At 39.5% G+C, this 14,347-nt stretch overlaps 1 protein-coding gene across 9 annotated transcripts in view; it reads right to left on the bottom strand.

The window, feature by feature from the left end:
* Nucleotides 1-14,347, bottom strand: part of adam22 (ADAM metallopeptidase domain 22) — a 356,035-nt gene that overhangs the window by 68,843 nt on the left and 272,845 nt on the right. For all 9 annotated transcript variants that reach the window (XM_063044159.1, XM_063044161.1, XM_063044160.1 and 6 more), the window contains exons 17-20: nucleotides 10,828-10,920; nucleotides 2,802-2,882; nucleotides 1,895-1,945; nucleotides 542-605 (exon numbers count right to left, since the gene is read on the bottom strand). In XM_063044159.1, coding sequence (XP_062900229.1) covers nucleotides 542-605; nucleotides 1,895-1,945; nucleotides 2,802-2,882; nucleotides 10,828-10,920 — 289 coding nt within the window. The remainder of the gene's footprint in view (nucleotides 1-541; nucleotides 606-1,894; nucleotides 1,946-2,801; nucleotides 2,883-10,827; nucleotides 10,921-14,347) is intronic.

Raw genomic sequence — 14,347 nt, 5'->3', positions numbered from 1 at the left:
TCCCTTGCCTCACACCTACAGAGGTTCCCGGCAGGTCTGCTAGGAAGTTTATGTCAGCATGTGCCCTGCCATTAATTTGAAACCATAAACTTAACTCTTTCAATTAGCTCATTGGCCAAAAATAACAGGCTGACATGCTGGATAACATCGAAATGTTCCAGCAGAGTTATGCCTGTAAGTCCAAGTGACTTACACATCATTATCTAACTATCTTGAATTGCAATCAACTCTTATGAACAACAGGAACGACAGACCCCACCTAAAACCAGAAGAAACTTTGTTTATCTGAAGTTCTGATGAAGCTAACTGACTCCAATTACAACATGGCTGATTTTATGCAAGGAAGTCACTACATAGTTGTCAGGAACATTCGATGGGAGAAGGATCTGGACTCAGAAGAGGCTCCAAAAGCACATTTTTATGAAGAAAGTGTATATTCCCATGCAATAATCATTTTAAAACTGCAATGTAAAATAAAATATGAATATAGGAATCAATTAAAATATGTTTTATTTCCTTATAATTTATTCATTCAACTTACTTTCTCCCCACACATATTTGCACTGGCGCTCCCTAGTTTTACACCTCCCTCCATAGCAACGTCCCTGTAAGTACAAAAAAAGACTTTACAGAGCAATCTATTTCACCAAAGAAAATCTCAAACTCTGCTACAAATCTGCTATGAAAAGAATGAAATGTTGAAATTTCTCAGCAGATAAAGCAGCATCTCAGAAAATCACAAGAACTTTATGGAGCAGAAGGCCCCTATGGCTTGAACCAGTTAAAAAACCTGATCTCACTTTCCATCACTTGCTCCCTACCCAGCAGTTCAGAGGTCTTCAGGAACGCTTCCAAGTACTGATCAAACATGAAAATAGGGGTTTTTCCTCCACCATATTTCAGGTAGTGAATTCTAGATCTCTACCTTTGAATGGCTGAAAAAAAAATCCTCAACTCCCTTCTAATCCTTCTGACAATTATTTAAATCTATGTATTCCCACCCCATAACCTTCAATAAGACCCAGAAGCTTTGTCCTCTCGGCTAATGGGAACTTTCTGCCTCCTTATTTTGTTCAGGTACTTCATAATTTTAGCTACTTCAGTGGCTACCAAAGGAGGAGGAAATAGTATTTTGTTAAATGCCAGAGGTTTCAAATGGTAACAGCAGTATCTATCTGCTTACGTGCCAGCAAGCTCAGGTCTTGCACACATTTTTAGTAAAACACAGAAATCGAGACTTATTTAGCAAAAGAGCCACCATATTTATCAAGGTGCTTTGCTGTTAGATTCCCCATAGATCTTGTCAAGTTCTACCATCACTTATTGTGGAAAGCTGGCTTACAGCCCTTGTGCTACATTGTTCAGGCCTTCAGACCCCACTGATTGCAATTGGGACTGGAGGGCTCTAAAGAAAAATGTAAAGGGGAAGGTACTTACTTTATTTCAGGTTTTTATTGAAATTTGGTTTAGCTATTTCTTTGAATAATTTTAACTGGTGTCACTTTACTAATTCTTTTGAACGTCAGAGGCATTCAAAAACACTGGAGATTCTGAGAGCCTGAAAAGCTGGGAGCGGGCCTTTGCAAACCGTGAAAGCTTCAGGGAAATTTTGGAAGCGGGTTCCTTCCAGAGCCCCTGGTAGGGTAGGTTCTCTGAACCTGCACCAGATACGCTTGAGCACTTGCTGATCATCAGTTGTGACTGAGGAGAGAGTGGCTTCCTGAAACAGCAGCTGATCCAACATTTCACATTAAATGATTTTTCATTAACCTAGAATCTTAAGTGAGTTTTGTTTTGCTCCCCAGATACTGTCCGATCTGCTGAGCATTTGCAACATCTTATGTTCTTTATTTCCAATCTTCAACAAAGGCAGAATTTTGCATTTGTTACTCACCTGATCGTTGTCACAGATGTAGCCATCTAGTTTATGTACATTTGGTGGACACTTGGGAAAAATTGAAATTGTTACTTTCATGGGTATTCTATACAGAATAATCAATGGTATTATGTATAACATTGCATAGAGTGAGATCTGGATGCCTTTACAATACATGCAGATTTAACCCATTGAATTACTGTAAATTTTTATTAAGTACTCTTAATTGACTTCCTGTAGCAATGCTAAAGAACAGAAATAAATTATCAATCAGGAGGTGTCATCCAGAGAATGATAAGACTGTAGGGTCAGTTATGCTCGAGATAATAACTATTGCACATAGTATGAGCAGACCAGAACCTCACAGGTGGGTACATTAAGCTGGCAATTTTGGTTCAGCAAGGATTCATCACAGAAGGCTGTGAAGTCTTTATTCAAATCTAAAGAAGACACCTAAAGCTAGGTCCTAGTTATGGAATGAAGCATATAAATACTTTCAATAAATATTACTGTCATCTATTTTAAAACCATTCAAGTAGAAAGTCAAAAATATCTCCACTGTTCATTATAATGAAAATCTCATGGTCTTACACCAATAGAGTAGACTAATCCCTTACTTCAGGCTGATGAATTAGAATAAAGATTTCTTTTGCGAGAGAAAAAAATCTTGGGCTGGTTTGATTGATTTATGCTGTTATGTGGCTTTTGGGACCAGTTACCAGTGCCAAAGGACATAATTGATGAAAAGTTCAATTGATGTTAGGACAGAATCATTAACAAATTTTTATAATTTTTTTGGTTACTATCTTAAGGGACACTAAAAATCAAATAATCTTTATACAGTTAAATTATACAGTTAGGTTTGAATAATCTATTATTTTTTTAACAATATAGTTTCAGTACTTAACAAGCTTAAAGAAATCACCTCACTAGAATTTCCAGTGCAAGTTTCAGGAATGTCACAATCATTTACCGCTTCACGACACATAAATCCATTTCTTTCAAACTGCAAAGTTAAAAACAACTGTCAATATTTGAATTTTGATTAGACAAGATCCTGGCATCTTACAGAAAATGGAAGATGTACCAAAATGAGTTTCTAAACCACATCTTTTCCACTTACAAAATCAGCTTGAATATTAAGTGGTGTACAAGAAGTGGGCAAGAGTATGAATAACCACAATCAACCAGATATAAATAGAAATTCCTTCATATCAAGAGCACTCATTACTTTGAGGCAAAACCCTGAAGATTTAAAAACAATACGAATGAGAAATACCGCACTTTGTTTCTCGGCACTCCGCCTATGAAAATGGGTTACTTCCAGCATGGAATTGGATTGAGATGATTATAAGATCAATTGGGGAACCACCAAATATAAATCATGTTTGTTGGACACTGATGCAGTGTCCCCTGATAACTACTCATTGGACACTGCCCAGGAAATTAGGTCACATTTTTCTGAAGAGTTTGTGTCATTGGATACTCTCGGGGGAAAAAAGCAACAAGCTCGAGCAGGTTCCTGCCTAAGGCTAGGAACCACATGCAGGTGGTTTCCTTATTAAATTCATCTCATTTGGCTAATAACTATCACCCCTATAGCACCAACTCTGCTGATCCTATCATTTCAACCCACTTGATGTGCCATCCCTACTGATAGTCCTATGCATTCAATCAATTTATTTAATGTTTTTACACCAAAACAGGTCACTGTTTTTGTAATTTCTTCTTGCTAGGCTCTGTTCCAGAGCTCTTTACCTGCCTTTCCATATGATTGTGTAGAAACATTTCAATGACTCCTGTTGCCATGGCAAATAGCTCAGCTCCTATCCATATTCTAATGAACAATCGGACACAAGATCTGTGCTGGTTTTTTTCAGTTGTCTAACTGTCAGGCACCGAGGCCAGCTTTGTTGTCCAGTTTAGATTGAACAATTTAGCACAGATCAGTAGCCAGCCCTAGTTGTTAATTTTTTAAATATGTGAATCCATTCCGTGGGGTGTGTTTGGAATTTAGAAATAATATGCAGTTCAACGTGAAAGTGTTTTAAAATAATCCTAGTGGAAATGATTGAATCAGGATATATTTTGAACAAATCAGGCTACATTGAATGATTATTAAAGAAATATGTTGAAATTACTTGAATACAAGACATAGCAAATAATGAGGCTCACAATGCACAGTATAGGAGAGACTAAGAAAACAATGAATTCACTGCAGCGGGAAAGAAGCACTAACATACCATCCTGATATAGATGGATCTCTATTCAAATATCCTTTGTATGCATGTTAGTTTATGCACATGTACATTTGAACGGTAAAAACACACATAATAAAGGATCCACTTAGCTTGAAGGAGCTGCACCTGAACACTTCAGTAAATAAGCAAGGAAACAAAATTCAACATTTTTGCAAGCTGCTTACATCAAAACATTGTTTGGATAAGCTAATTAGAAAATTGATTAAGGCAGAGTGACAAATTCACTTACTTCATTCCCTTAAACTTCATGAGTAAAAATTCAATCATCTATTCTAATCAAATATAAATTAGCAATAGTTCACTTCAGTTCACGTAAGTGAGATGGTCCTAAAGATGCCAATCTGAAATGTGTCTGTATTTATTTATGTATCATTTTATCATAGCCTCAATATTCCCCAATACAACATCTACCCCTCCAGAACAGCACAGCAGAGAGAGGTTCTTCATTTAAAAGCTGGGCACAGGACCCACAGGGTTGAAACTCCCATGTATCCAGTGAGAGAAATTTATTCTTGGTGGCTGGCATGGAATGCACAATAGAAAATGTTCACTGTAGCGTCTCATTAACCACTTCTGAAGTGGGATTTTCCAGGCTGAAGGTGTGTCAAAAAGCAATTTTCGTTATATTGGTGAAGGCAATAATGATATGACAATTGATCTCTTTAAAGTAAGAGATTTTTGCTTACATTCTGAATATTCCCTTCCATCAGCTGAAGAATTTCCATACACCTAAAAGCTGGGCCTCCATCATGGAAATTCCTGTGTCTCCTGTGGGAGAACGACAAAAAGCCCTCTGTTGGTTGGGCTTGACCATGGATGTTGTATCCTACCTGTCTACGTTCAGTTAATATGCAAGCTATTATGCATACCAGGGCAGTATGATATGGAGAACACGCTGTTGCCCATGCAGCAGATTTCCCCTCTACACAAAGCTGATGAATCTAAAGGAATGGCAGAGACTGATACCTTTTGGCACCTGCGGCATCACCAGAGTTACCAGTCAGCATTGAACTTGACATAGGACTGCCTTAGGGTCTCCAGTTCCAGATCTATCGTCAGGGTATACTCCCAAAAGCTTCCCCATGGGTGGGTATAGCCACAGGCCTTGAGTTTTCTTTCTCCTAAATGAGCTGCTAACCACAGCTGACGAGCCCCATCTGCTCGAATGTAGAAGAACTATGCCACGTGAAACAGGGTGGAAAAGGGAGTATTACATTATGTACTGCAAGTCCTCTGGAAATGGAGTTAACATGGCACTAGGACAATGGATCAGGAGGACAGGCCTCTGGAATAGCAATTGACCTGTGTTATCTGTTGAAACAGGAATTGAAATCGAATACCAAGGCATATTCAGCACGTCCAATGACTTTGAAGTTCATACCGACCCTTAATTTCTGTGACAGCATTATTCCAGGCTGTAGAAAGTGACGTAATCCAATGTCACCCAATTTGATGCCCATCCACCAGTCAACAATTCTGGCCTTGCAAGGAAACTGCAACATATCATCTTTGAGCTAGGGCTTTTCTCTTTGGAGCAAAGGAGGATGAGGGGTGACTAGAAAGATGTGTATAAGATGAGAAGGGGCATTGACAGAGTGTACAGCCAGTGGAAGCATTTGCTATGTTGGAAGCAAGACCATAAGGCAGAAAGACAAGAGAGCTGAATTAGAATTCTGCCCATCAAATCTAAACTGCCATTCGGTCATGGATATTTATTTTGCCTCTCAACCCCATTCTCCTGCCTTCTCTCAATAACCTTTGACGCCCTTATTAATTAAATATCTATCAGCCTCCCCTTTAAATACACCCAATGACTTGGCCTCCCTCCATAGCCCCCTGTGGCAATAAATTCCACAGATTCACTACCTTTGGCTGAAGAAATTCCTCCTATTCTCTGTTTGAAAGGTATGTTCTTCTATTATGAGGCTGTGCCCTCCAGTCCTAGACTCACCCACTATTGGAAACATCTTCTCCATGTCCATGTGAATAAAACATATGAGAGTCATTTTATCCAGTTAACAAAAACCAAAGTTCTTTACTTCCATTATGAATAAATCAAAAACAGTCACCTTACGCTGACATCATTACATCAGACAACCTCTCTTAATGTGAACAAAACTCACTGACAGTGTTTGTCAAGTACGTTGAACAAATTCTATTATGAACAATATGGATTATCTGTCACCCATTACATTACCCTGCTATTACTAGGGAGAAACTGCTTGGGAAGCTGAAAGGACTGAAGGTAGATTTGTAACATGGACTAGATAGCCTACGCCCCAGGGATCTGAAAGAGGCAGCAGAAGAGATTGTGGAGACGTTAGTAGTGATCTCTCAAGAATCACTAGATTCTGAAAAGGTTCCAGAAGACTGGAAAATTACAAATGTTACCATTCGTTAAGAAGGAAGGGAGAAAGAAAAAAAGAAATTATAGGCCAGTTAGGTTGACTTCAGTGGTTGGGAAGGTATCAGAGTCCATTATTAAGGATGAGGTTTCATGGTACTTGGAGGCACATGATAAAATTGGCCAAACTCAGCATCGTTTCCTTAAGGGGAAATCGTGCCTGACAAACCTGTTGGAATACTTTGAGGAAATAATAGGCAGGATAGACAAAGGAGAGTTAGTGAATGTTATCTACTTGGATTTTCAGAAAGTCTTTGACAAGGTGCCGCACACAAGGCTGCTTAACAAGATAAAAGACCATGATACTACAGGAAAGATACTAGATATTACAGGAAAGATAGAGGATCATAGACACATATTGAATACTGAAAGGCCAGATAGATTGAATGTGAAGAGGATGTTTCCTATAGTGGCAGAGTCTATGACCAGAGGTTATAGCCTCAGAATAGAGTGATGTTCAGTTAGAGGAGAAATTTCTTCAGCCAAGGGATGCTGAATCTGTGGAATTCATTACCACAGATGGATGTGGAGCTGTTGTGTATTTAGTATTTCAGAAATATTTGAGTAATATTGTAAATACATTGTGTGAGGGGATCCAGGAGTTCCCCTATTAACTGTTTGAAGAGAGACAGAGAGAGTCATTTATCATTGATGGTTTGTTTTGAAAAGAGAGAGAGAGATGAAGATTGACGGTTGGACTGTCACATCAGGGCACAGGAGGTAACTTTGGAGTTTTACTTTGGAGATATAAACTGAGCAGCTCGAAGGTTGCTATGGTGACCAACAGGACATTATTAATGTTACTTCCAAGGACTTGTTGCCTGCTCACATTCCTTTACAGACAAAGGGAGGAGGGACTCTTTGAATGACAGGTGATGCTCAGCCTGGTGAGATGAATAGGAGGTCAGATGGCACAGACCTCAGACACATGATCTGGACACTGAGTGCGCATTGTTGTGCCTGCAGAGAAAGTGGGTTTTGGAGGATCGATCAGGCGGATTGATCCCAGTGCTCTGCCAGTGAAAATTCAAAGGCAAGACCGATGGGGAGTTGTCCACGTGTCCGACCCTGGCCTGGGTAGACAGCTCAACCACACTGAAGTATGGCCCCCTTTGTTGTTAAAGTCACAGTCGGCGACTTGTGAAGGATTTCGGAGGACGACGAGAAAATCAACTGCAACAGCTCACCTGAAGACTCAACTCACTCTCTCTCTCTCTCTCTCCATCGCTATTCAACTAAATACCACGAACTGAACTGAACTTTGCTCAACATCGTAAGACTGTATCTTTTTACCCCTAGACTTAAAGAAGCTTGGTTTTCAAACATATTTTTCCACACTTATTGATTTACTTACTTATATATATAATTCTTGCTAACCTGTTTGATCTATCTTCACTTAATTGACTGTATTGCGTAGTTGTTAATAAATATTAATAGTTTATAGCAATACTCGACTCCAAAGTGGTTTCTATTCCTGCTGGTTTCTTTATTCCCGTCACGGAGTACGTGATAATTGCTGATTAAGAATTCTTGTTACATAATTAATTACAAGTTATATGTAAAAGTATGTGAATGGCATACATCATTATCCTGCTGTGTCATAAGTGCACGCCTTGCTAAAAGTAAGAATGAGTAGACACATTTATTTCTCGCTCCATGTATTTCTTTCAATTAATTTTACAGTGTGTTTGGAGTTACAAAACCTCACGGTGGCAACAAGTAAGTTTTGAAACAAACCCATATGTCTGTATAACTGTTGAAGCACAGTGAAATTTTGAATTTAAAATAATGCAGTGAGATATTCGAGTTTAAAAAAAGCAAACAGCACGTACTTCTTTGGGAGAGACAAAGATGGTTGATTAAAAAAAAGGCAGAAACAGACTAAATTCATGGGTTCATGAACAGTGAGCACTGGGTAATAACAATAATAAATTAAAAAAGATGAAATGGCTGGCTACATCGAAAGGATAGATGCATTTGATTGCAAAACACATATGTAAACTGAACGAATTGAGCTCTATTTTGAAGCAAATGAAATAGCCAATGATAAGCAAGTGCCAGTTTTGCTGAGTGCATTAGCTGGAAGGACACACAGTTTGCTTAGAAGTTTGACTGCTTCAACCAAACCAGCCAAAATGAGCTTTGTTGTTGTTGTAAAAGTAATGCAGGAACTTTTAAAACCAGAACCATGTTGGTTACCGGATGCTTTAGGTTTCATAAATAGAATCAAAAGGAAGGAGAGTCCATTTCAACATACATCGCTGAACAGAAGAAATTGTCTGAGCATTGTCAGCTCAGTAAAGGGCTTAATTTTGCACAGAAAGATTGTTAACTTTGTGGAATCTTACAAGAAAACTTTCAAAAAGGGCTCCTGACTGAAGAACTCCTCACATTTAAAAGAGCATTTGAAATTGCTCTATCAATGGAAAAATCAGATAGAGATGTAATTGAGTTGCAGTCAGAAATGAAAGTGAACGTGAACAAAATTGCAATGTCTAACCAGAAACCTGCCTTGCTGAAAAAATTGCATTACCATTGCGGCAGGGGCTGACATACATGAAACCAATGCAGATTTAAAGGTGAAACTTGCAGAAAATGCAGCAAAGTAGGACAAATATTATATATACAAAGAGCATGTCGGGCAGACAAAATAAATGGACTGCACAGGGAAGAGTGAAAAATAAAAAGTCAAGTTGCAGTTTTCAAAAAGAGCACCTGCATGCTGTTGATGAAAACTCTGATAATGATGAGAGTGACATAGGACTGGGTAGCCTTGAAAACTAACATTAGACTAGCAACATGGCTTACACTGGAAGTGAACAGCAAATTAATTAAAATGGAATTGGACACTGGTTCTGCTGTTTCAGTCATTCCACAAAATGAGTTTGAATTACACTTCAAAGACACTGAACTGAAGCCTACAAATATCCAACTACTTATACCTGTTCAATGCTCCCAGTGGCATATACCTCAAATAGCCTCTGACAACCAAGTCCAGCTCCTGGTCTTCACATGTAGCTCAGTTACTAAGCCTGACAGAACAATTTCTACTGACGGAAGAAGGGGCAAAAGCAGGTCACTGACACCTTAAAATCGGTTGCTTCAGGTAGATGGGGCTCATAGGCCATGGTTGGCAGCTCATCTTGGAGGATTGAAACCGATCTCAAACCTCTGCTGCCTTGCAGCTATACAGACTCATGGGGAAGGCTTTGGGAGTAAAACCCAAGGGAAAAATCCAGAGCTGGCAACTCCTGTGACGCTGCTGGTGCCAAACTGTGTCAGTCTCTGCCATTGCTCTGGGTTCATCAGGTGCGTGGAGAGGGGGTGCTTGCTACATGGGCAACAGCTTGCTCTCTATATTGTACTGCACTTGGATATCTAGACAGCAAGAATGCAACATCCATAGTTGACGCTGACCAACGGAGGCCTCAATTTTAAGGTGATTGGGGTAAGTATGGGATGATGTCAGAGGTTTTTTTTTACACAGAGCGGTGGGTGCATGGAACACGCTGCCAGGGGCCATGATAGAAACAGTTTAGGGGCATTTAAGAGACTCTTAGAAAGGCACATAAATGAAAGAAAACTGGAAGGCTATGTGGGAGATTAGCATGGTTAGAGTAATCTTGGGGTAAGTTAAAAGGTTGGCAAACATTATGGGCAGAAGGATCTATACTGTGCTGTACTGTTCTATGTTCAAGTACTGGTAGCCAATCAAGAGTGTCAAAATTACTCTGATGCTCCTGCAGTGACCCCCAGGTCACAAATGCTACCAGGGCCCAGAGAGTTACAGACTGAAGCTCTTGTGTATTGCAAACAAGAGCACAAACACAGTGTTACAAGACTAGGGGCAAGGCTATTCTAAAATGGCCTCTCTGCTATGCTGTATACACTGGAGGCTGCTACTCTACAAAATATGCCATCTTTTTGAAGATTTCAAATGATAACTGGCAGTAAAAGGGAGATACCAATTCAGCTCATTGTGGTGCCTGAGGAACTGGAGATGTGAATTGGCCCAACATTTCCCTGCAAAAGGATATACGATACTGCATTTTTGCAGCCACTGCAGGAATATATGCTGCCCAGTCCAAATATACTGGGATTCAGGCAAATGTTTTCACCTCCTATTGTGCATATAAATGATGTGGCTCCCCTATACATAATTTTGCCAGAACTGCCTAGACCAAACCATGGAGGTTTTTGGGCTTCTGATTTCATTTAATTGATACATTAATCTTCTAATGTATGTGAATCACCACACAATCACCGGCATTAATATTTTGTTTTACCTGACATTCTTTACAACAGAGTCCATTGCTGCACTTAGCACCATTAACGAGGGTGCACTTGACACAACAGTTTCCTCCTTCCTGGCGACATGCCTAAAAAGATGAAGAAATAAATTTATATTATGCAGCAGCATATTAAGTATATTATTTTATAGATATGCTCATCAGTAGTTAGTGGTCTGTTCAAGTGGGATTTTGCACTATTATTAACTAATAGAAATTGCTGACTAGCCTCAGTCATGTCTACAACGACACTGTTTCAGACCCATGCCTTAATGTGTGGAAAGTTGAAAGTAAATTTATTATCAAAGTCAATATATGTCACCATATACATACTATACAACCCTGAGATTCATTTCCTGACATGCAACCACAGTAAATACAAGAAACACAATAGAATCAATGAAAGACTGGACCCAGCAAGACAGACAAACAACCAACGTGCAAAAAAAAGCTGTACAAATACAAAAGAGAGAAAAATAAATAATAATAACAAATAAATAAGCACTAAAATTTTAACATACTTCTATAGATGTGTGGTACAGATGTCCTTGAGAACATACGATGAGCCCTTGAAACTAAGTCCACAGGTTGTAGGACTAGTTCAGTGATGGGGTGAGTGAAGTTATCCCCTCCGGTTCAAAGCCTGGTGGTTGAGGGGTAATAACTCTACCTGAGGCTACTGAGTTCTTGAGACTACTGTATCTTCTTCCTGACAGCACCAGCAAGAAGAAAGAATAGCCTGAATGGTAGGGGTCCTTGATAATGGCTGTTGCTTTCCTGCAACCGTGCTCTTTGTCGGTGTGCTCAATGGTGGGCAGGGCTTTACCTGTAATGGACTGGGCCATATCCACTTCTTTCGGTAGGCTTTTCTGCACAAGGGCATTGGTGTTTCCAAACCAGATCGTGATGCAGCCAGTCAATATACTCTCCACCACACATCTATGGAAGTATGTTAAAATTTTAGATGACATGCTGAATCTTCGCAAACTTTTAAGGAAGTAGAGTCACTGCTGTGCTTTCTTCATAATGGCATTTATGTGCTGGGCCCAAGACAGATCTTATGAAATGATGACACTGAATACTGGTGCGGGTCATCAAGGGAATGGCGGCGTAAGGAAAAGGTCTCTCGACAAAAAAGAAGGTAAACTGCCCCAAAATCGAATTTAGACAAATACTTAATATTGCATAACTATATTAATAAAAGGGGCAAAGATGATGTCTAAGAACAAGAATAAAAAGTCCGCTTCGAAGGCTGATAAACATAAAGAGATGCAGCAAGGCGACGGGCCTAGCTCCCCCACGGCAAGCCAGGACGGAGATAATGAGGGGGAATCTGTCTTTGATTCTCGGAGAGATTCGCGAGTTCCGACAAGATAACAGCAAACAGCTGGAAGATATTAAAGGAGAAATAGTAAAAACTAACTCGCGGATAGGTGAAGCCGAAGCGAGGATTGTTGGAATTGAAGAGAAGCTACAAAATGCCGAGGAAGTGATAGCAGAAATGCTGAAGCTACAAGACCAACTCCAGTGGAAACTAATAGATCAAGAAGGCAGCTCGAGAAGGGAAAATGTGAGGATCTACGGAGTTCCCGAAGGAACCGAAGGTAAACCTGGATTGATGATTCCCTTCGTGGAGAAGCTGCTTAGAGAGAACCTTGATATACCGGCCGCAAAAGACCTACAGATAGAAAGGGCTCACCGAGCGTTGGCACCATAGCCTCCGGCAGGCGCCCAGCCCAGATCGATTCTGATCAGATTTCTCAGTTACAGAATGAAGGAAGAGGTGCTTAAAAGAGCATGGCAAAAGGAAGGTTTCATGTGGAACAACTGTAAAATCAGTTTAGACCATGACTACGCACCGGGGATTCTTGCCAGACGGAAGGAATATACGGAAACACGGAGAGTCCTGAAGGAAAACAACATCAGATTCCAGACCCTGTATCCAGCTTGGCTGAGAGTCTTTTACGACGAAGGGACAAAAACTTACGCTACGGTGGAGGAGGCAACGTCGGATCTGGCGGACCGGGGACTACCTATTAAAGTTATCACCCAACCGGAGTCGCTACTGGAGAGGATTCGGCAGAAGTCATGGCAGTTAGTGGGGCAAGGACGCTCAACTCGAACCAGAGTGTCAAACTACAAGGAAAAGCTGCAAATATTCAGACGCGAATGTACAGAGAATACAGATTAATTAAGAGAAATGACTGAAAAGAGTAAATCGGACTTAAAAGTAAAATGAAAACTGGTAACTGAAAATAATCTAGGCGGAATAACTTGAATGATAGCAATATGGTCGAGACATAAATAGGAGAAAATTCTCTATGATTATTCAAACTGCTGAGGGCCCTCTAACACAGGGTGAAGATAGAGGTTATCCCTCTGAACTGAGGCGGGTTGGTGCTCAGGCCTCACTGTGGGAAGTCGGGGAAAATTTTCAAATGTTATACGTTCAGAAATGTCTAGGGTGTGGTTATATGTCTTGGTTTACTGTTGAGAAGGGATTGCTTACTGTTTGGTTAGAAAAGGAGAGTGCTTTTTTTCTACTAGAGAAAAATGCAAACTGAATTGGTAAAAATAATTTCCTATAATGTTAATGGGGTTTTGAATCCAATTAAAAGAAATAAGATTATGTCTAAATTGAAAAAAGAGAGGGCACAAATAGCTTTCCTCCAGGAAACACATATGAGCCAATCTGAACATGGAAAATTAAAAAGAATGGGCTTTAAGCATGTATTTTATTCATCAAATAAATTGAGTCACAAAAGAGGAGTAGCTATTTTAATATCAAGTACTCTTAATTATGAACATATTTCAGAGACTAGAGACAAAGAAGGACGGTTTGTAAAAATCACAGGAAGAATAGAAGGTACAGAAATAACATTGCTGAATGTTTATGCTCCTCCAGGTAGTGAATGGTCATTTTATAGACACATTTTTGACCTAATGGTCAGTTCTCGAGGGGTAGTAATTTGTGGAGGGGATTTTAATATTAGATTAAATCCTATATTAGATTCTTCAAGAATAGTTACTCAGAATAAACCTCTGACTCGGAAAGTGAATTCATTGATGGAGGAGTTGGAAATTATAGATGTCTGGAGGGAATTACACCCTACTAGTAAAGATTATACATATTACTCTTTCCCTCATTCAGCCTATTCAAGGATAGACTATTTCTTTATCTTTAATACAGATAGACTCAGGATAAAAAACTGTAATATTGCAACAATTGATCTGTCGGATCATAGCCCAGTCTCTATGTCTCTAATCCTGGAAAGGAAAATGAGGAAAACACTATGGAGGCTAAACTCACATATACTTAATAACCCAAAAGTAATGGAGAGATTAAGGGGAGAAATCAAAGAATATCTAGACCTTAATGACACGGGAGAAACATCACCAGTGATTTTATGGGATACATTGAAAGCTGTACTGAGAGGGAAAATTATTTCCATTACTACTCACATGAAAAAAATCAATGCACAAAAATTAGCAGACCTTCAAGGAAAATTAAAACAAC

Source organism: Mobula hypostoma, chromosome 3, assembly GCF_963921235.1.
Source record: "Mobula hypostoma chromosome 3, sMobHyp1.1, whole genome shotgun sequence".
NCBI lineage: Eukaryota > Metazoa > Chordata > Chondrichthyes > Myliobatiformes > Myliobatidae > Mobula > Mobula hypostoma.
The sequence above is the reverse complement of the archived record's forward strand: the minus strand, read 5'-3'. Positions and strand labels throughout refer to the sequence as shown.